The sequence below is a fragment of the Pangasianodon hypophthalmus genome, chromosome 15 (genome assembly GCF_027358585.1).
Source record: "Pangasianodon hypophthalmus isolate fPanHyp1 chromosome 15, fPanHyp1.pri, whole genome shotgun sequence".
NCBI classification, from domain to species: Eukaryota; Metazoa; Chordata; class Actinopteri; order Siluriformes; family Pangasiidae; genus Pangasianodon; species Pangasianodon hypophthalmus.
Window position 1 is genome coordinate 21198507 of NC_069724.1, and position 19730 is coordinate 21218236.

Here is a 19730-nt window from a genome sequence, read left to right on the forward strand (position 1 = left end):
TTTCATTCTTTCATTTTTCAGTGTGACTGTTCTCTTTAATTTACATCTAGAATGCTGACCCATATCTCAGTGCAGTGCTGTTAATGCTTACCTACTCTTAAAATCAATATTTAATATAAATACACTCTTCTTTTTTATTTGTAAAGGGAAAATGCTGCCACCTTGGGACCTTCAAACTGTATAAAATTTTTCGTATTTAATGGTCCTGGCTAATGTTAAACTTTTCTTTCCAAGTTGTGCTTTTATATCCTCAGGAGAGAAAAAAACAGGGCTGTGGTGTATTTCTTCTTCATGAAGAATGCTTTGCAGCATGTATCTTCTCTCCAGGCAGACCTGAAGTCTTCTCAGTAAGTTTAAGCTCACATTCGTATGTCATGAAATGCCACTGGGCACGCCGTTTAATATTATATGTCTGTATATATATACAATACTGTGCAAAAGTCTTAGGTGGTCATCATTTTATGAGTATGTAAGAAGCAAGTGCAATAGTCTGCAAGATTCTCAGTAAAACTCACACCTAAGACTACTAGGTATATAATATATATATATATATATATATATATATATATATATATGTGTGTGTGTGTGTGTGTGTGTGTGTGTGTGTGTGTATATATATATATATTTTATTTTTTTTTTTTTATCAAGCAATGACATTATATTTTTGTCCACGAAACAAGCTGGGTACTGTTTTCACTTACATTATGTCAAAAACTCTTCTTCTCAGGCCTGAAGACAGTAAGTGGAAAACACTGACTGTTACAAAGCACTGACACTGGGGTCTCCTTCCATAAATATTACATAAACATCTCCTTATGAAAAGAAATATTCATATGATTCATATTCATATTTGTTCATAGGGCAGCGGTAGCTCAGTGGTTCAGATGTCTGACTTCTGATCAGAAGGTTGAGAGTTTGAATCCCAGCACCACCAAGCTGCCACTACTGGGCCCTTGCGCAAGGCTCTCAACTGCTCAGTTGTATCAATAAGATAACTTCACTCTGTAATGTAAGTCACTCTGGATAAGGGTGTCTACCAAATGATGTAAATATGAATGATTACACTTTTTTTTTTTTTTTTGCAAATAACATATTTTTATCCACTTATTATTAGCTTTACATTATGTTGAAATTCAGCGCTACAGGTCCCTGTGAATGAGTTGTTTCTATAGAACTGGTAACTTACTAGAATGTGCGCATTATTATAAACCTGTCATTTCAACTGCAACCAGAACTACTCTCAGAACTGCTATTATAGAAAATTACTAAAAACCTTCTGACCAATTAGATTCAAGGATTCAACAGCATACTGGTGTAATAGTATAATAATAGTATTTTGAACTTATTCAATATTTAACCTTCAAGAAATACAAAGGATTATTGTTTTCTTCATGCAGTCTCCAGCAGATGGTGCTTAAGTGACTGCATTTGTGTGAATGAAGTCCTTAAATATACTGAGAAAAACACCAAAAACAAAATGACATCATGACCAAAGACAGGACAAACAATTCACTCGCATTTACTACATTGTCTTACACTGCTGATTATTTAAGAGATTTATTCATATACAAGTAAAGACACCAAACCTTCCATATATATATATTTTTTTTCCAGATTGAATCGGTAAATAAACTAATCTGTTTAGAGCAGTGAGGAAGACACTGGGCTGATTTTATACATCACTTAGTAAGTAGGCCTATCTGTAGAAATTTCCACAGCTTCACTAGCAACCCATGTCTCTCAACCAGAAGATGCTTAAAGGTGCATTAGGTAAAATTTGTCTTTTTTTTTCCAAGTCCCTAACAGTTAGGTGGGTTTGGCATTTGAATGATTCCCACAACGATTCCTGCAGTGATTGAATTATTCGAATTGTTCACAAAGCTCCATCTTCAGAATCTTAGTTGGCCCATATAGCGTCTATGAAACGACTGACAAACACAAACAAGCATTCTGGACTGGAGGTTAGTTTTCCAAATGGCTTTTCTCAGCTACTTAATACACTTTTGCTAAGCACACGGCTTAATCCATTGTTTTTTTATCACGTTCTACATATCTTCCAGGTTTTTTGTACAAGTAACGAATTTTAAAAAATTTACTATTGCACCTTTAATTCAAAAGATGTATTGTCAGATGTCAAGTTGGAGTTTTAATGGTTTGAAATTTTTATGGTATGATAACCTACTCTAAAATTATCACAATTTTGCTGTATCATGGCACTGCCACAGAAACCAGTGGGGAAGTTTAAAGGAAAATCTAAGGTTTTATGTAATCTAAGTGACTTTTTTCCATCCTTAACAAAAACAAAAACGAAGCCAAAAGATCAAACCCCCTAATTTTTTACATCTTTCTTAAAAAGTTATTTCTGAGAATGACTCTTCCATTGTCAGTATTTATCACGTTGTTGGTGGCACACTGATAAAGACAGGAACATGCTAGGACTGGCAGCAGAGGTAGCAATGTGTTTATAGCAGTAGTGCATTACACAGCCAAAGTGTTTTCTGTCACTAATGAACAGTTTTGACCACCAGATTAATGATTTTTGGATTTGTTTGCCTGATCTCCTGAACCTCTGCCTGCCTCTGTGCTATGATTTTTTGGATTTTCCCTTTGGATTTGTTTGCCTTCATGCTTGAACTTATTTTTGGTGCTTTTTGTGTTGGCCTTTAGAACCTTTTAATAAATCTTATGGACACTACCTGTTTTGCTCTGCACTTGAGTCTGTATTCTCCAATAGTCTAGTGGATAGGTGTTAGACTATCCCGCCAGAGACCTGGGTTCAATCCCCACACTATGACAGTTTTCAGTGCAGTCAAGTCCTGAAGGATGGGGTTGCGAAATCTCAGGCAGACACAAAAAAAAGATGAGAACCACTAGTGTAAAGAACTTTCTCTGTATAAATAAATAAAATTAACAGATAATAGAAGGAAATGCATTTTAATCGATACTTTGTAAAAGTCAGTGATGAGGTAACTGTCAAAGAGAACAAAGCATGCAAAAAGACTTTTTGAACAGAACAGCAGGCTATTAGAGAAATAAGAAGAATAACAAAAAGGAAAAGAAAAGGAATTAGGGGGTCATCAAACAATTAAAATTTTACAAAGAACGTTCAATTATTTTTTTTCCATTACATTTTTGCAACTATTTTAATGTTGTAAGAATGTTATATCATTATGAAAGCCCCTATAAAGAAGTGTTTTTAGGCATTTGGTATATGTACCAAAAACTATTTTACACATTTCACATTTTCTTTGTAATCAGTGTATGAAATAATAACATTAAGGAAGTATTAGGCAACAGTTACAGTAATGACTTGATGTCTCTGATTATAATGGACCAGGAGTTACAACAGTAAAAGTGATTGCTTCACCTTTTATTACTCTCGTCTTGTTATTCTCGTTTTACTCCTGTAAAATGTAATGAGATGAGACTGAAGTGCAGCAGTGCAAACTGAACTTTTTATCCTTTTGGAAAATAACAGATTCAAATAACACTAGTACATTTGAATTGAACACAAGTAGGTAAGAAGCTGGCAGCATCTCACAGAGAGCACACCCTGTCCCTGCCTATAATTCATGTGTACAGATACACATGAATCATCCTATTCATGATTAATAAACGGAGAAATAAACGTTTGTCATAATTGTTACATGTCATAAATGTGTCTATTACATAAAAAATGCCTAACTAAATCACTCCAAACAATTTCACATGATGAATAGAGGGAAGTATACAAAAAGAATACAGGGTTTCACTAAGTTGTGCGGAAACTAGTTTTGAGCATTTATGTTTAATAAATAAACGATGTCATAGATATTAGGTGTAATCGTCTACACTAAAGCTAACCAGTCCTACTACACTTAGAGGAAACCACTGGGAGAGGTTATTATAATTAATCTTATTTTTCAGGATACCTGCCTTGACATGAAAATACTGGTTAGGCAGAAAAATCAGTGACTGATGCAACTGGGTGTATTCAATTTTGTCAGAGAGACATGGACAAAGCCAAAACTTTATGTAGGTGAAACTATTGATAACACGTAATATTGTACAATGCATATAAAACTCTACACACCCCTGTTAAAATAGCAGGTTCCTATGAAAAAAAAAAAAACCTAAACCAAGATAAATCATGTCAGATTTTTTCTACCTTTAATGTGATATAACAACCAACAAAACTCCAGTGAAAAACAAATAAAAATGTTGTAGAGAAAAGTAGAAAAAACTTTACAGTAACCTGGTTGCCCAAGTGTGCACACCCTTTTATCATGGGGCATGTGTGCAGAATTAACCAAGCATATTCAAACTCATGTTCAGAAGTAATTATCATACAGCTGCCATCAATGGAGTGATTCTGATTAACCCCAAAGAAAGATCAGCTGTTCCTGTAGAATTTTCTTGACATCTTCTTAGTTTCATCTGACTGCTGAAGCCATGGCTCTTAAAGAGCTTACAAAGCATATACAGGATCTCACTGTAAAAGAATTTCCAAAACATGAGATGTACCATGGAACACTGTGAAGGCCATCATCAATAAGTGGAGAAAAATGAGCACCACAGTGAAATTACCAAGAACAGGATAGACGAAATGCACAAGAAGAAAAATTCCCCAAGAGATCTACGGCAGCATTAAAGGAGCTGCAGGGATATCTGGCAAGTCATCAGTCCCTGTTTATGTCAACAGTTTTCTGTATTCTTCACATGGCTGGGCTATTGGGTAGGGTGAGGGAAACCCTTTCTCATGATAAAAAAAAAAAAAACACCTAAATCACCCAAAACCATGTAGCTAAATGTGTTGTAATTCTGATGAGACCAAGGTAGAATTTTTTTTAGAAAAATTCTAAAAGATGGTGAAGCATGGTGGTGGCAGCATCACACTTCTCTTCACCTGGGACTGGGGTTTAAATTAAGATAGAGGGACTCAAGGATAGCTCCAATTTTATTCCACTATTTTGGCACAAAACTGCAAGCTTCTGTTAGACAGCTGAAGATGAGGAACAATTTCACATTCCAGCATGATAAAAACCCAAAACACAAATCCAAGTCAGCAAAGAAATATCTTCAGAAGAAGAGGATCAATGTTTTGGAATGGCCCAGTCAGAACTCAGATTTAAATCTTATCAAAGACATGTGGAATGACTTGAGGAGGGCTGTGCAAAGGATATTTAATAGATCTGGAGCATTTTTCAAGGAAGAGTGGAATAAAATCACCAAATCAAGATCAATGTTGGTAGACACTTACCCAAAAAGACTGAATGCTGTGTTACAAGCAAAAGGTGCTTTAACAAAATATTAGGTAAGGGATGTGCAAACTTGTGCAAGCAGGTTATGGTAAGGTATTTCTTTTTTGGTTTTTTTCCCCTAAAATGTTTCTATTTGTTTTTCTTTCACATGAATTTGTTGGTTGCTATATCACACTAACAGCGGAAAAAGATCTGACATGATTTCGCTTGGTTTAATTTTTTTTTTTTTTACAAGGGTGTGTAGACTTTTTATATTGACTGTACTTAGACATTAAGCAGTACATAATTCCATTCCTATAGTGTTCTAAAATCACTAAATCAGACTTGAACCTTGGAGCAGTTGGATAATGTCATCTATGTGTTGGGTAATAATGCACAAGTACTGTCCTGAGACAAAATAATGATCAATGATCAAAATCATTAGAAAGTTTACTGAATTATGACTTAATATTATCATGTTAAAGCTGTCCTGAGACAAAATAATGATCCAGGAAAAGAGACTGGCATTATGTTATCTGCTGTCCAGTCAAGGATGTACATGATGGTTTGGACCAACGTAGTAGATGCAAATACTAACAGATATCAGATGTCAGACCTACCTCAATATGTCATGGATGGTTTTGTGTCAGTTGACACCTTGACTGTGATTTCCATGATGTTGAATTCAATAACCAGTCTTACTACATCTTACCAAGCCACTCCCACATGCTGTTAATCCTATTGTTCAGAACTCTTATTAATTCTTGGTAGGATAAGATTTGTTGGAAGAAAGGTGCAAACAGGAGACAAGAGCAAAGATCTATGAGGTAAAGCATTTTAATACAAGACTTACATTTCTGTACCATCACCACAATTATTATGATTTTGCATAATTCCTGTAATGCATTATTTTACTCATACTTTGGTTTCTAATATTCTCCCAGGAGCCATGTTTCATCTTTTGCTGCTCTTAGGTGAGTTGTATGTTTTTCTGTATTGTGTTATCTAAAGAAAGTTTTAAAAGTTATTTATAAAGATTGCACATGGTACCGTATTAGAACATTATTTGAAGCAAACTTTGAATTTAATAATAATAATAATAATAATAATAATAATAATAATAATAATTTTACTTGTTAAAAATTTTACGTTTGCCTTGATCAGTTTTTTCTTTAGGAAATTTGTAACTCCTTTATACAAAAAGTCAAATATTCCTTGAGATTTGTCCCTTCCACTGAAGAACATGTTCAGATGACACTCCCATGGTTTTGATCGAACATGAATCATCAGGTTTTACACAAACTTTTGGAGTCAAAACAGCTTGAGTGCAAACTGTCATTAACATACCAGATACTAAGAAATTTTCAAATTCATGTAACTATTCTACAGTTTCTTTTTTTTTTATTTTCACTCAAGTTATTGCTGATAATATAATTTGTAATGAAAATTTTTTTATTACATTTGTAAAGCTGGCAAAATAGAAGCATTTTCTTTAGTGGTTTCAGACTTTTGGATCCCAGTGTATACTTTATCAGCTGAAAAGACACTCACGTGGCTCTGGCAAAACTGACTGGTTGATTGGGATGGTATGCAACTTTACACACAAATACTGTACATGGACATAACCCTGACTCTTTTAGGTAAAACCTCATAAAAGACAAAGACCTGATTATATCTAATCCTCCTGTTACCAAACATTCTGAGATTTTCACTGGAACATGTAGAGCAAGCTCTGAAAAAATCCAAAAGCTTTTACTTTCTTTTACAAAACCAATTACTTACAACAAAAAACAATGAGACAATGAGGCAGGGGACTATAGTGAGATTGTAGTGATTATTAATACTAGTTCACACTACCAATGCACATTTGTTGGCTGATTCAAGTGTGTCACCCATGACTATTGTCAACAATTAGCACAAGCAAAACCTTTTTTTATGTTGCTTCTTCCTGCTATTTTGGTACTTCATTCACACAGGTATTCTTTGAAAATCACCTGCAAAACTTACTACTAACTATACATCTGCAATGTATCTGATTGCACGCGCAGAAATTAGCACTCTTTATTTTAAATTTTAGGGCTTCACTGGAAATACATCTCAAGTTATATTCAACATGCAAAATTGTTATTGTGTCTTTCATAGGGTTTTTCAGCCTCAGCGTCTGTTTGCCTCGTCAGTATCACTTCATTAATGAGAGTAAGACCTGGGATGAAGCACAGAGATACTGCAGAGAGAATTATGTTGATTTAGCCAGTATTAATAACACTGAAGAGCAACTGGCCCTTACTAAAATAATAAACATTTGGAACAGTGGCCAAACCTGGATTGGACTATATAATGATCTGAGCAGCTGGAAATGGTCTCTGGGTGATGATTCTTTCTACAAGGACGGAGAGAGAAACTTTAGAAACTGGTATATACAAAAACCAAGTAACTGGCATGGAAACAATTTGTGTGTATACTTTTCAAGTTATTCTGCAGTATGGTCGGAGATCTCTTGCTCTTGGACACTTCCGTTTATTTGCTTTGATGGTGAGCATAGCAGTTATGTATATTCTAAATGAAAATATCTTAAAACAAAATACCCTTAGAAACAAAAACATATACTACACTTTACCTAAACAAGTACAGTTTTCCCAATAGAATGTTACATATTACATCTGTCTCTTTTAGGCAGAGTGAATGCCAGTGAAAGATATGTCCTGGTTACTCAGAACATGAACTGGACTGAAGCTCAGAGATACTGCAGGGAACATTACACAGACCTGACCAGTGTGAGGAACGACACTGAGAACCAGAAAATAGAATCATTACTATCTAATAATAATAATAATAATGATGATTATATTTATTATAGTGCTGTATGGATTGGCCTGTACAGAACCAGGTCTTGGTCAGATAAAAGCAACTCCTCTTTCAGCTACTGGAACCCTGGACAACCAGATAATTATGCACAGAATGAATCCTGTACTGCTGTGTCATTAAGTGATTCTGGGAAATGGACAGATGAAAACTGCAGTCAAGCTTTTCCATTCCTCTGTTACAGCAGTGAGTAGATTTGTGACCATTTCTACTTCTGCACAGTATCTGTCCAGAGCACTAATATAGATTCCTTAACATTATTTATACCTAATGAATGCCCACTGCCTAACCTATTAAAATAAAAATAAAATGAACAAACATTATAACTAATTTTTGTTGCCCTTCTTAAGCAATGTCATCAACGTTCCCTCGTCAATATCATCTTATTAATGAGAATAAGACCTGGACTGAAGCACAGAGATACTGCCGAGAGAATTACACTGACCTGGCTACCATTGATAACATGGAGGAAATGAACACACTCCTTAACACAGTAAATGGCAGCTACTCAGGTTTAGCCTGGATTGGACTGTATGATGATCTGGATAGCTGGAGATGGTCTCTGGATGATGATGCTTTCTACCAGGAGGGAGAGAGAGACTTCAGAGGATGGTATCATCAACCTGATAACTACAATGGACAAGAGCTGTGTGTTTCCATGAACAACAGAGGGGAATGGTTTGACAGTCCTTGTACTAAAAGAATGGCTTTTGTTTGCTATAATGGTAAGAATGATATGTTCTGTCAGTATGTGAGAACATTCGTGCAGTGGTTCTAACCTGCTACTCTAGCCGATCTGGACTTATAAATATTAATGATGATACAGCTATTGTACCAATGCTCTCAATCTTAGGTACAAAGAATACATATGTGTGGATTTATTACACAATGACTTGGGAAGAAGCTCAGAGATTCTGCAGAGCAAATCACACAGACCTGGCCAGTGTGAGGAATGAGACGGAACTTCAGCAGATACTCAGCATCATGAACGACTTTGAGGTATGGATAGGTCTGTATAGGAACCAATTATGGTCTGATAAGAGCTGCTTGAATTTTACATATTGGAGACCAGCAGGAAAAGAAATGATTGAAACTGAACAGACCCGAAATCAGCACTGCACAGCTGCGGATCATTCTGGCCAATGGACAGATGAAAACTGTTTTGCCCGTTTCCCTTTCATCTGCTACACCAGTGAGTTTATTTCCTATCTGGATAGTACAAAGAATAGTCTTTCAGACACTAAATCTATTGGCCACTGCTAATGTGAGTTTAAAGTACTAATGTTTCCAGACATACCATGAGTTTCAGGTGTTTTATAATTCTAACTCTGTCCTCCTTTTTCTCTGGCAGCATTCACTCCAGGTGAGTTAAAACAGTATATGTAATTGTTCTTAAACCTTAACAGAGATAACCATGATCCTGTCTTATATTAGATTTAATGAATGTTAGTGAATGTTAAAAACTATTAATTTCACTAACCAGATTTTCTAAATATCTGATTTTCCAAATACATACACTTTTAATTTAGGTTTAAACTTACACAACGCTGTGTATCTTTGTGCATGTAAAATTGCATATGGAAAGCATACATGCTAACGTGTTAGCTTTATTCATTATAATGCAACACTTTTTTCGCAGGTGCTGTGATGAGACTGCAGCTGAAAGTCAAAGCTAATGGAAATCCTTTGAATTCTGAGATAGAAGGACTGGTGTTGATGAAAGTGAGTAAACTTTCCAGACATAATGTATTCTCTCTGAAACAGACAGATGCTTATTCAATGTTCCTAAACTTTACATATTATTAATTACTGTGATTAAATTATTATGTAATTATAGAAACTATAAATTATATATAGAAACTATAACCTATAAATAGTATGTTATTAAATTCTTATGTAATTTAAACTTACATTTGATGTGTTATATTTCTAAATGTTCAATTTATCATTATTAATTTGATGTCTGACATGATGAAGGGCATTTGATGAGATGTGGCATATTTATATGTAAAAGGGTTTTACAGTATTTGCAGGATTTATATAAATATTTCACATTTTCGTCAGCTTGGACAAGAATTGAGCAGACTGGGACTTTCAAGGAACATCACTTTGAATGTGAGAAACATCCATAACCTCGGTCCATGAAGAACAAAGCCTACATTCAGCTAGGTTGTTGATAAATCTGCATCTGTATCTGCAAATACAGTTATTCAAAATGCGGATCTAAATGTTACATTACAAATAAGCTAAGTAAATTAAGGATTTGTTAAATGAAGAAAAAAAAATTGAACATTTTACCATAACTAAAATATTTACAGCTCTCAAAATCCTTGAAATGCCTCCTGGCTTTGACCATAGCAATAGCAAATCACTATAATTACACTAAGTTGTGAATGAGCAGGATTTTCTAAGGTGTAATGCAAGGAACTGTTAAATGTTTAGTGGTTAAACACACTGATGAGCTCCTCTTCTCTTAAAGCGTCCATTATCATCCTGTGCTGCGTTTTAAACTGAAAGCTCTGAACTTACATTCAAAAATATTTACTAATCTAGGAAATCCTGAAGACTAGTATGTAAAACAGACCTTTCAGAGCTTAAGGTGACATAAGAGATTTTTAAAATTAAAATGCTAAATGTAATAGGAAAAGTAGTTAGTGTTAGTACTCAATAACAGTCTAGAATAGTACATAAGTATGTGATTTGAGACACAGCAGATGTTTGTTTAGTGGAAGTAGATATACTAATCTATACTATTGCAGCATGTCAGAATAGTGAAAAAATACTAAAATAACATGTATCATAATAGTTTAAATGCAGCGTATCTGAATGTGATTTCAAGTAACATTTCAAAAATTAGCAAAAAAAATCCATCTTTGATATTTCTACTATATTAATTTGTAAAATAAATGCATGAAACAAAAAAGGAGATTGTGAGTTTCTCTTGCGAACCCATTTGTAAATAAAGTGACCCCTACTTTTGGAACCTCTGGTGTAATATTTTATTTGGTGTATAGGAGTAAAATTAATACTGTTTATAAACTGTATTTCCTAAAATGAATTTCAACAAATAGAACACTGTACTTATTTATGCTTACTGTAATTTACAGAAACTTCTGATGTGGTATATTTTTCTGCTTTGCAATAATGATATTTTCTACATTACCTACTACCTAGTTGTGTTAAGGGATGCTATGTGGCTTATTTAGTAATTATTTTCTGTATTTGTAGTTATGGGTATTTTGATTAAAGCCCACTCTGATTACACCGAATGAAGGATTGTGTGAATGGTTTTGGAATGCAGCTTATGTATTGTGTGAAGTATTGCTATTTGTAAAGGTAAACTGGGGAATTATACTGTTTAAACAATTTGTGACCTTGAACAGTTTTTGCCTTATCAAATTGAAAATTTGTATATTACTATACTTGAGTACACATTTGAGGTTTACTAGCCTACATTACAGTACAATTTATGGCATTTGGCAGATGCTCTTATCCAGAACTACTTACATTTATCTCATTTATACACCTGAGCAGTTGCGAGTTAAGGGCCTTACTCAAGGGCCCAGCAATGGCAGCTTGGGATTAGAACTCACAACCGTCCAACATCTTAACCACTGAACTATGACTGCCACCATAAACCAGCCTTTAATTATAGCACTACCTGGATTTTTGACAATAAAAATAAAAAATGTTGACCGCACAAGGTCCCTGACACTAACACTGCTTTCAAGATTGATATGTAAGAACTCATCACCTGTGTCCTTACTAGCTTGTCTCCATCTACCATGTAGATCTAAAAAAACAAAACAAAAAAAAACTTGTTGCTAACATACAAAGGCTCTATGAAATTAATTCTTGAAATAAAACAAATAATGCTGAAGACAAATCTGTGAAAGCAAACAAACATGAAACGCGTTAACATCAAGCGAGCAGAAGAGCTAGCAAGAAAATGGCGACGCCCAGAGTCAGCGCAAGGAGGTACAGCCTGCGCTCGAGCGCGCCTTCTGACGTCACCGCCTTCATTGTCTTATCGCGAGAGTTGGTGGAGGTGTTCACGCGGCCAGCGTGCACGAGCGCCGTGGAGACGCTCTTTTCTGGTGAAGCTGCAGAGAGCGAGAGGAGCGCGTGGAGCACAGACACAGCCTCAACATGGTGAGGCGTCTTTTTACTTTATTATTTTTGTGTAAAAATAGACGTTTTATCGCACAAAAATCATGAGTGTGAGGTTTAAATGTACTAACAGGAATGTTTAGCTCACACTGGTCAGAAATAACTGCGGTTTAAGTTGACCTGTAGAGTTAGTTAGCATAGCAGGCTAGTTAGCTAAAGCTAGTTCAGGCCTGTTTGTAATGTAGCGCTGTTTTTCTTTCTAACATAAAATAATAATAATTTTTTAAAAAATTGTGTGTACTTGCCACATACTAATGCCTTGTTTTTGTTAATTCTTTTGTTGTTGTTGTTTTGGATATGAAAATAAGTTTTATAGTGCAGGCCTGGAGTGTTAGTGAGGCCTCTTCCTGGCTGACTATTTTTTTTTATCACTTAGAAACCGTTATCTTCAGTTAAATACAGTTTTTATTTGTAATTTCTCATAAACAAAACATATTTTCCATTTTGTGTGGTCTGTGACTTTTAATCGTTAGCTTTATTAATTTAAAAAAAGGAGGGGTTTAGCCCCGCGTGCGTGTTTAGCTCTGCAGGAGGAGCACGTGCTCTAATTGCAGCTCAAGTTAGCTGCGGCGCTAATAAGCAGCTTCTGTACAGGACAAAGTTAAATGAATCGCTTTAGATCGCTTATGGTGACTTGTGCGCCGAGATCAGACTTTATTCCACATGCTTTGGGAAAAGAGAGCAGTTTTGCACGCTGTGCTGATGCTTTGTAACGCTGGGAAGCAGTTCGGCGGTGACGCCACGTGGAGCTTCCTGTGGAAGTCATGGATGTTGTCGTTTTTTTTAATAAACATTTCTGAAGTCAGACGCGTGCTGGAATTTTGAGATGTGGATTTATTTCTCCTGTCTGTAGGTGCTGCTACACGTGGTGTTTGAGCACGCCGCCGGATACGCGCTGTTCGCCGTGAAGGAGGTGGAGGAGATCGGCATGCTGCTGCCGCAGGTCAGCCCCAGCGCCATCCACACCACCACCCATGCTTAACCTCATCCACTGCCTTCTCACTGTTAGACCATCAAAAACAAAAATGTAGTTTTTATAGTATCCAGAAAACTGCTAAGAAAGAAACATCTATACATCTTTGTTTCTTTGATCCATCATGTTTTTACTGCATTTCAGCAAAGGTTGTATTACATTATATTATGTCCAGAATGTGGCATAAGATTAATTCTAATCAACATTTTTAACATTTCAGCTCTGTTGAAATTTGTGTGCTAAAATTTAAGCTGATGAGTTTCAGGTTTTCTGTTTTATTTATATATTTTTTTTTTATGGAATAGACTGTCAGATCCATACAACATAAACTTTGTTGCATTAGGGATACAATACAATAAAATTTGTTGCATGTAAACACCTTAATTTAGAAAATCCACTGAAAGGCAATTTGTGTGCATGCTCAGTCTGCAGGGAATTGTGGGTTCTAACAGATGCTTAGCTGTAGGCTAGGTGTTTATGGATGGCAACTCGGGCATAATTACAGGAGTGTTCTAATGCCTGTACATGTATAAACATCGTATCAGGAATATGACTGCAACCCGACTATAGACGGAATATTAAACGGAATTTGATGTGCATGTAAACGTAGTCATTGTTGTGCTGCTGTCCTGATCTGATCTGCGTAGTTAAAGTTAAAGGAAAACTTCACCCTGTATATATTAAAATATTTGTAAAAAGCATTTTCAACGCATTCTATTGATTTTTATTTATTTCCCGTTACGCATGCTCTTAATGATGAGCTATTTTCTGCTCAGGTGGAGGAAAGTGTCCTGAACATCGGCAAATTCAACAGCGTGGTAAAACTGAAGGCTTTCTTCCCCTTTAAGTCTGCTCAGGCCGCCCTGGAAAACATAAACGCCATTTCAGAAGGTGAGTCTTTATTGGCTTGTGATTTCAGAATCATTCATGGCTCAGATGTTGTGATGTGTCAATAATCTGTCAATCCACTGAGTCACTGTGCTGACAGCATTTCATGAAACTGAACACTTGAGAAAAAATGTGCACTGAAAGCAGCTTGAGTGGAAGAGCTTGGCTAACTGTCAATGCCTGTTTTTTTTTTTTATTTGTAGGAGTTGTCCATGCTGATCTTAAGCTGTTTTTGGAGACCAACTTGCCTTTAGGAGGCAAGAAAAAGGCAGTGTTGGGGGTGGCTGATGGCAAGATCGGCGCGGCGCTGCAGGAGGAGCTGGACTTGTCCATCCAGACTGGTGGGGTGGTGGCGGAGATCCTCAGAGGTTTGCTGAGTTAATGTGAATCTGATAGTGTTGTAGCAGTACTGCCTCTGTAGTGATGTGACTACATCCGCTGACATCTGATGCGTAATACTGAAAAACTGAACACTTGGCTGTACGCTATAAAAGCATGACTTCATCACTGTCTTGGTATGGTGCTGATGTCCTGATGTATTTTCTGTCCTTAGGTGTGCGCTTGCACTTTCACTCTCTAGTGAAGGGCCTCACGGCTCAGGCTGCGTCCAAAGCACAGCTTGGTCTGGGTCACAGTTACTCCCGGGCTAAGGTCAAGTTCAACGTAAATAGAGCTGACAACATGATCATCCAGTCCATTGCTCTGCTCGATCAGTTGGACAAGGACATCAACACGTTCTCCATGCGGGTTCGGTATGTCGAGTAGTTTGAATTGTGGTGTTACGCTGATGAACTAATCCAGGGCTCAGCTGGTTGTCTCTGCATGGTGTGTGAGCCCGGATACTAACCGGTTTAAACTAAACCTAAACGGCTGCTTAATATTTAACATAGAATGTGGTTTGCTATCCCTCCATACTCCAAACAAATGTGTTTACATGTGATCGTCTGATATTTGCCAGTTGTAAAACTACTTAATTGGTTGTGTAAACCAGTGGTTCTGAAAGTGGGGGGCCATGAAGCATAGCCCAGGGGGTCAGTTGAATTTATTAAAGGAGTTAAAGGGTTAAACGGTTAAAGGAGTCCCTGTGCTTAAGTTGTTAATCAGTTTATTCAGTGTAATTTGTGACCATAAATTCCCTAATACCGTCCAGTAAAGCAACTTGAATGTATTCATTACCTGAAGTAAGAGTTAGCTGATAGTTTTTCCAAAAGCATTGCAGAACAGAATTCATTGGTTAGTATTACATTGAGTTCTCTCTCTATACCCACTGAACTGATCTTGGACCACAAAATGGATAAGTGTAGATGGTGCATGTTCTGTGTATTAAAAAAAAAAAAAAAAAAAAAACACACAAGGAAATGTTTATCAACTCAATTCTTCTACTTGGTTTAAATAGTTTAGCTCCTTTCAAATAACTGGATGTGCTACTGGAAAATGTTCTGTAAAGTTTCAGTACTCGTGCGTCATTAATCTCCTTTATTTTAGAAGAAATCCGATTAACCATCTCCATGATCCTGATTGTTCCATTTTCAGATTACTTAGTTCCTTCTAAATGCATTGACTGCCAAAATTGGATCAGTTCAGTTATCAGGGTTTTTTTTTGCATGTAAACACATTTACTGATAGAACCTGTGTGCGCATTGCGGTGTTGTGTGATTGGCAGCCTCCCAATGCTTACCACAGACAGCGTCCCCTATAGCGCTGGCTGTATAGGAAGAGGAGGGATACCAAATGCCGTTCTTGGGAACATTCAGTCTGTCAGAGAGGCAGATCACCACCTGAGGGCGGAGACAACCAGCCTGGTTTGGATTTCCTACTAAATCTCTGCCTATGTGGTGATCAGCTCGATTTGTTTTAACACGTTGCCCTCTTATTTTGTGTTCAGTGAGTGGTATGGCTACCACTTTCCTGAGCTGATCAAGATAGTAAGCGATAATGCCACTTACTGCAAGCTGGCCAAGTTTATCGGGAACAGGAAGGAGCTGAGTGAGGAGAGCCTGGAGCCTCTGGAGGAGATCACAATGGACAGCGCTAAAGCCCAGGCAATCCTGGAAGCATCCCGCTCATCTATGGGTGAGATGAATGCGTCTTATTTTTTAGGGATATCATCCGACTCAGAAGTCATGATGTTTTTATAATCTGTCAATCCACTGAATCCATGTGATGACCGCTTATCATTTCACTGAACATCTGAGCAGCTTTAGAATATCACTGAGAAGCTGAGAAACAAGTTTGTTAATTTTGTTTCTTCCTCCCAGGAATGGACATCTCCCCCATCGACCTGATCAACATCGAGAGTTTCTCAAGTAGAGTCGTGTCCCTCACTGCTTACAGACAGGAGCTGCAGGAGTACCTGCGCTCCAAAATGTCTCAGGTGGCCCCCAATCTGGCAGCCCTCATCGGTGAAGTGGTGCGTGACTACAGTCACTGGTCGCTTTAAGTTACTAGAGAGTTACTTTTTACCAATCTGTAGAGTCCATGGAGGAATTTTCCCCAACATGTAGTCGATCAGCCAAGACTGTAGTTTTGCTTTGGAGAGAATGCTGAGAGAGATTTTCAGTCTTTTTCTTGCTAGCTAGATTAGCCTCTTCACTCTAGTGCACATCAGGCACCCAATACATATAGGAAAATTTATGTAAAATTGAATCCTCCTCTCAAGCTATTTTTTTAACGCACTTGCTCTTTGCCTTCAGGTTGGCGCTCGTCTCATCTCCCACGCTGGAAGCCTGACTAACCTGGCCAAGTATCCGGCCTCTACAGTGCAGATCCTCGGAGCAGAGAAGGCCCTGTTCAGGTACTGGGGCTCCCCGTCCCTGCTGGGGTTTCAGGCGGCCGCTGTGATGGCAGGGCAGGGGCAAAGCCGCAGCGGTTGATTTGAGTGTGCTTGAACACACCAAAAGTGATCCCGCTCTTCCATGCTAACCCCCCCAGTCTGAGCAGCCGCCCAGGGCTCTGAGAGGTAGTTACAGTAGAGTTAGTGCCCGTGTGGCCACTGCGTCGTGGGTGGTGTTTCATTTAGCACAGTGTTTCAGTGTGTAGTGTGCTGTAACTTTTTCCCTAAATCCAGGGCACTGAAGACGAGAGGAAACACACCAAAGTACGGTCTGATTTTCCACTCCACCTTCATCGGCCGCGCTGCTGCCAAGAACAAGGGACGCATCTCCCGTTACCTTGCTAATAAGTGCACCATCGCCTCTCGGATCGACTGCTTCGCCGGTGAGACTCTCTCTCAGAGCAGTAATAATTAGTGATGGGTATTTTTAGGAATTCTGAATTAGTTATTGATTCTTTGATATTTAATATACAGTCTGATGCATGAGTTAATTTGTTTTTCTTACTGGACAAAATAGTGCATTCGTGGCAAAAGCGTAAATGACTCGAAGTTGAGTTAATGTCACCACCTCATAGTTTATTAATTTCTAATACTAGCAACTGTTCTGTTCCTCTTAAATCACATTAATTTGCCTAGTTACATTTTCCCTGCAGGCATTTTGTGTCAAGTGGAAAAATACCTTATGGGAATATGCCCATCACTGGTTGTAGCCTGGATTTGCTATGATGTCATTATTTTTCGTCAACAGTATTCCACCCTGTTAGGAGTGGATGTTGAAAAATTAAACTGAGCAAATTCAGCAGTCAAATACAATTGTGTGCTTGGCTCAGTCCATTGCTAACTCTCAAATATCTTTATTCCAGAGGTTCCTACGAGTGTGTTCGGAGATAAACTGAGAGACCAGGTGGAAGAACGGCTAGCATTTTACGAGACCGGTGAGACGCCGAGGAAGAACCTGGATGTCATGAAAGAGGCGGTTGCACAGGTTAGTTCACAGTTGAAGTTTCTTTTGTGACTCTCTGCTGTGAATGATGACTCTTTTTATCCTGACTCTGACGTGGAGGCAAAAAACTGATTTAATGAGCCTGACACTGCACAGCACTCAGCAGTTCTAAAGACTGAACTTTATTTTTGGTGGTAATGAGTTTTTTTTGTTGTTGTTGTTGTTCTCCACAGGCTGGTGAAGTGGCAGCAGAGATCAAGCGCAAAATTGAGAAGAAAGAGAAGAAGAAAAAGAAGCGTGAGAAGAGAAAACTGGAAGCTCTGTCCACAGCTGAGGGAGAGGAAGAAGCGGTTGAAGCCAAGAAGGCCAAAGCTAACTGCAGTGCTGAGACACAAGTAAGTGAGCTGTTTCTCTTGTGCACTCAAAACTGCATGACTAGACTAGAGGCAGGATCTTAACATGGAACTGTCTCTGCAAAGGCCATGCCAGAGAAACGCCGCTCCGAACCATTGACAGGCCCCTCGCAGTGGGTTTGATCACTGAAGTGAGCAGGACAGACTTTTTAGGAGGAAAGGAACTCGTTGGCAGTGTTCTGGGTTTGTTTCTAACACATGGTTTGTCAATCTGAAGGAAAACGGAGACTCTGAGGTGACTGTCAAGAAGAAGAAGAAAAAGAAGGCAGAAGGGAAGGAGGAGGAAGAGGCAGAAGGGAAGGAGGAGGAAGAGGTGACGACAAACGGTGTGGAAGAGGCAACTCCTCAGAAGAAGAAAAAGAAACGAAAGAGTGAGACCGTCGAACCTGAGCCAGAGGTGATGGAGGAAGCTGAGGCTCCTGAACCTGAGCAGACTGAGAAGAAAAAGAAGAAAAAGAAAAAGAAGGCAGATGAATAAGGATGAGACATCCTTTAATAACGAACAGTTTTTTTTTTTTTAATACTGTACAGCTTTTTTTTTTGTTTGTTTTTTGTCTGAATCTTTTTCAGAATGTGCTGCAAAATCTTTCAGTTCTTTATTGCTTTTTCTTTTTTCATTTAAGACTGAGTATAAGTGAGCGCTGTGCCTTGAGAGTTCAGATTAAACAGTCTGCTCGTTTCAGTAGTCCACCTCTTAGCTGTTCTAAATGTTGTATCGTCCACGCTTACTGTGAATATTCTGTCTAGCAAAAAAAAAAAAAAAAGGGTCTTGAGTAAATGCTTCATAATGAAAACATGCATTAAGAGGGTTCCATTATAAAAAATCTATCTTGCTTTTTATTGGTCTGTGACTGTAAAGATCACTGCAGCTCTTTGAACCACCATTATTTAATATCGTCTTGTACAATATTTTTAGATGAAAATAAAATCTGTACAATTTCCCATACCTGAAATGTAGCCATTCATACTAGAGGTCTTGATGTTTGCTTCTTTAAGTTGGCTTTACACTAAGATTTTGCTCTCGCAGGTAAAAATCACACATCCCAAAATAACTCTTTGGCTGCGTGTTGAGAACTACAGCCAGTTTAGTGCCAGTGTGGACAAAGCTGTTTATTACAGTGGCCCTGCTATGATGCAAAGTTAAAAGCCACCAGTAGACAGAGTCTGAGTTTTAGTGACATTAAACTCTTGGAACAGTTAAAATATAGCAGTGGCAATGGGGAAACATAAACGAAACATGCTAATGAACAGGATGAATATCCTTATTACCTCAGGCTCATGTTGGAATATGTTTATGCAAGCCTGGATCATGCTGACTGATGTAAGCAGAGTATAGTAAATTTTGTTTAATCACAGGTCTATCTTTAGTGCATCTTCATTCTATAATCATGGAGAATATGTCCTCATACAATCCATTACAGATTTTGCC

At 37.6% G+C, this 19730-nt stretch overlaps 2 protein-coding genes and 1 non-coding gene across 4 annotated transcripts; all 3 read left to right on the plus strand.

Moving 5' to 3' along the window:
- The first annotated feature begins 5986 nt into the window (after window positions 1–5986).
- On the plus strand, window positions 5987–11731 carry LOC113535731 (macrophage mannose receptor 1-like). The gene is made up of 9 exons (XM_034311315.2): window positions 5987–6046; window positions 6164–6193; window positions 7362–7751; window positions 7893–8267; window positions 8432–8806; window positions 8935–9273; window positions 9433–9444; window positions 9721–9803; window positions 10146–11731. Exons 2-9 carry the CDS (start codon window positions 6169–6171, stop codon window positions 10224–10226), a joined length of 1680 nt encoding a protein of 559 aa, XP_034167206.2. The 5' UTR covers window positions 5987–6046; window positions 6164–6168; the 3' UTR covers window positions 10227–11731.
- Window positions 11732–12109: 378 nt separating this feature from the next.
- nop56 (NOP56 ribonucleoprotein homolog) lies at window positions 12110–19247 on the plus strand. Of its 2 annotated transcripts, none has more exons than XM_026928643.3 (12): window positions 12110–12233; window positions 13105–13194; window positions 14001–14115; window positions 14316–14480; window positions 14666–14864; window positions 15998–16185; window positions 16371–16522; window positions 16806–16906; window positions 17180–17328; window positions 17809–17930; window positions 18122–18283; window positions 18519–19247. In XM_026928643.3, the coding sequence occupies exons 1-12, from the start codon at window positions 12231–12233 to the stop codon at window positions 18777–18779; spliced, it is 1707 nt and encodes a 568-aa protein (XP_026784444.3). In that variant the 5' UTR covers window positions 12110–12230; the 3' UTR covers window positions 18780–19247. The 2 variants fall into 2 exon arrangements, with proteins under 2 accessions (XP_026784444.3, XP_053096394.1); XM_053240419.1 differs by having other exon boundaries at window positions 18368–18566.
- Window positions 17969–18037, plus strand: LOC113535825 (small nucleolar RNA SNORD57). The gene has a single exon (XR_003403640.1). It is a non-coding gene; the product is annotated as a small nucleolar RNA SNORD57 (small nucleolar RNA).
- Window positions 19248–19730: the final 483 nt, after the last annotated feature.

What these genes read in the sequence shown, in the direction of transcription:
- LOC113535731 (XM_034311315.2), top strand. Translation starts at nt 6,169, where the DNA reads ATGTTTCATCTTTTGCTGCTCTTAG. An exon ending in TCCGTTTATTTGCTTTGATG is followed by an intron (nt 7,752 to 7,892) that starts GTGAGCATAGCA and finishes TGTCTCTTTTAG; the next exon opens with GCAGAGTGAATGCCAGTGAA. An exon ending in AAGGACTGGTGTTGATGAAA is followed by an intron (nt 9,804 to 10,145) that starts GTGAGTAAACTT and finishes CATTTTCGTCAG; the next exon opens with CTTGGACAAGAATTGAGCAG.
- nop56 (XM_026928643.3), top strand. An exon ending in ACGTTCTCCATGCGGGTTCG is followed by an intron (nt 14,865 to 15,997) that starts GTATGTCGAGTA and finishes TTTTGTGTTCAG; the next exon opens with TGAGTGGTATGGCTACCACT. An exon ending in ACTGCAGTGCTGAGACACAA is followed by an intron (nt 18,284 to 18,518) that starts GTAAGTGAGCTG and finishes GTCAATCTGAAG; the next exon opens with GAAAACGGAGACTCTGAGGT.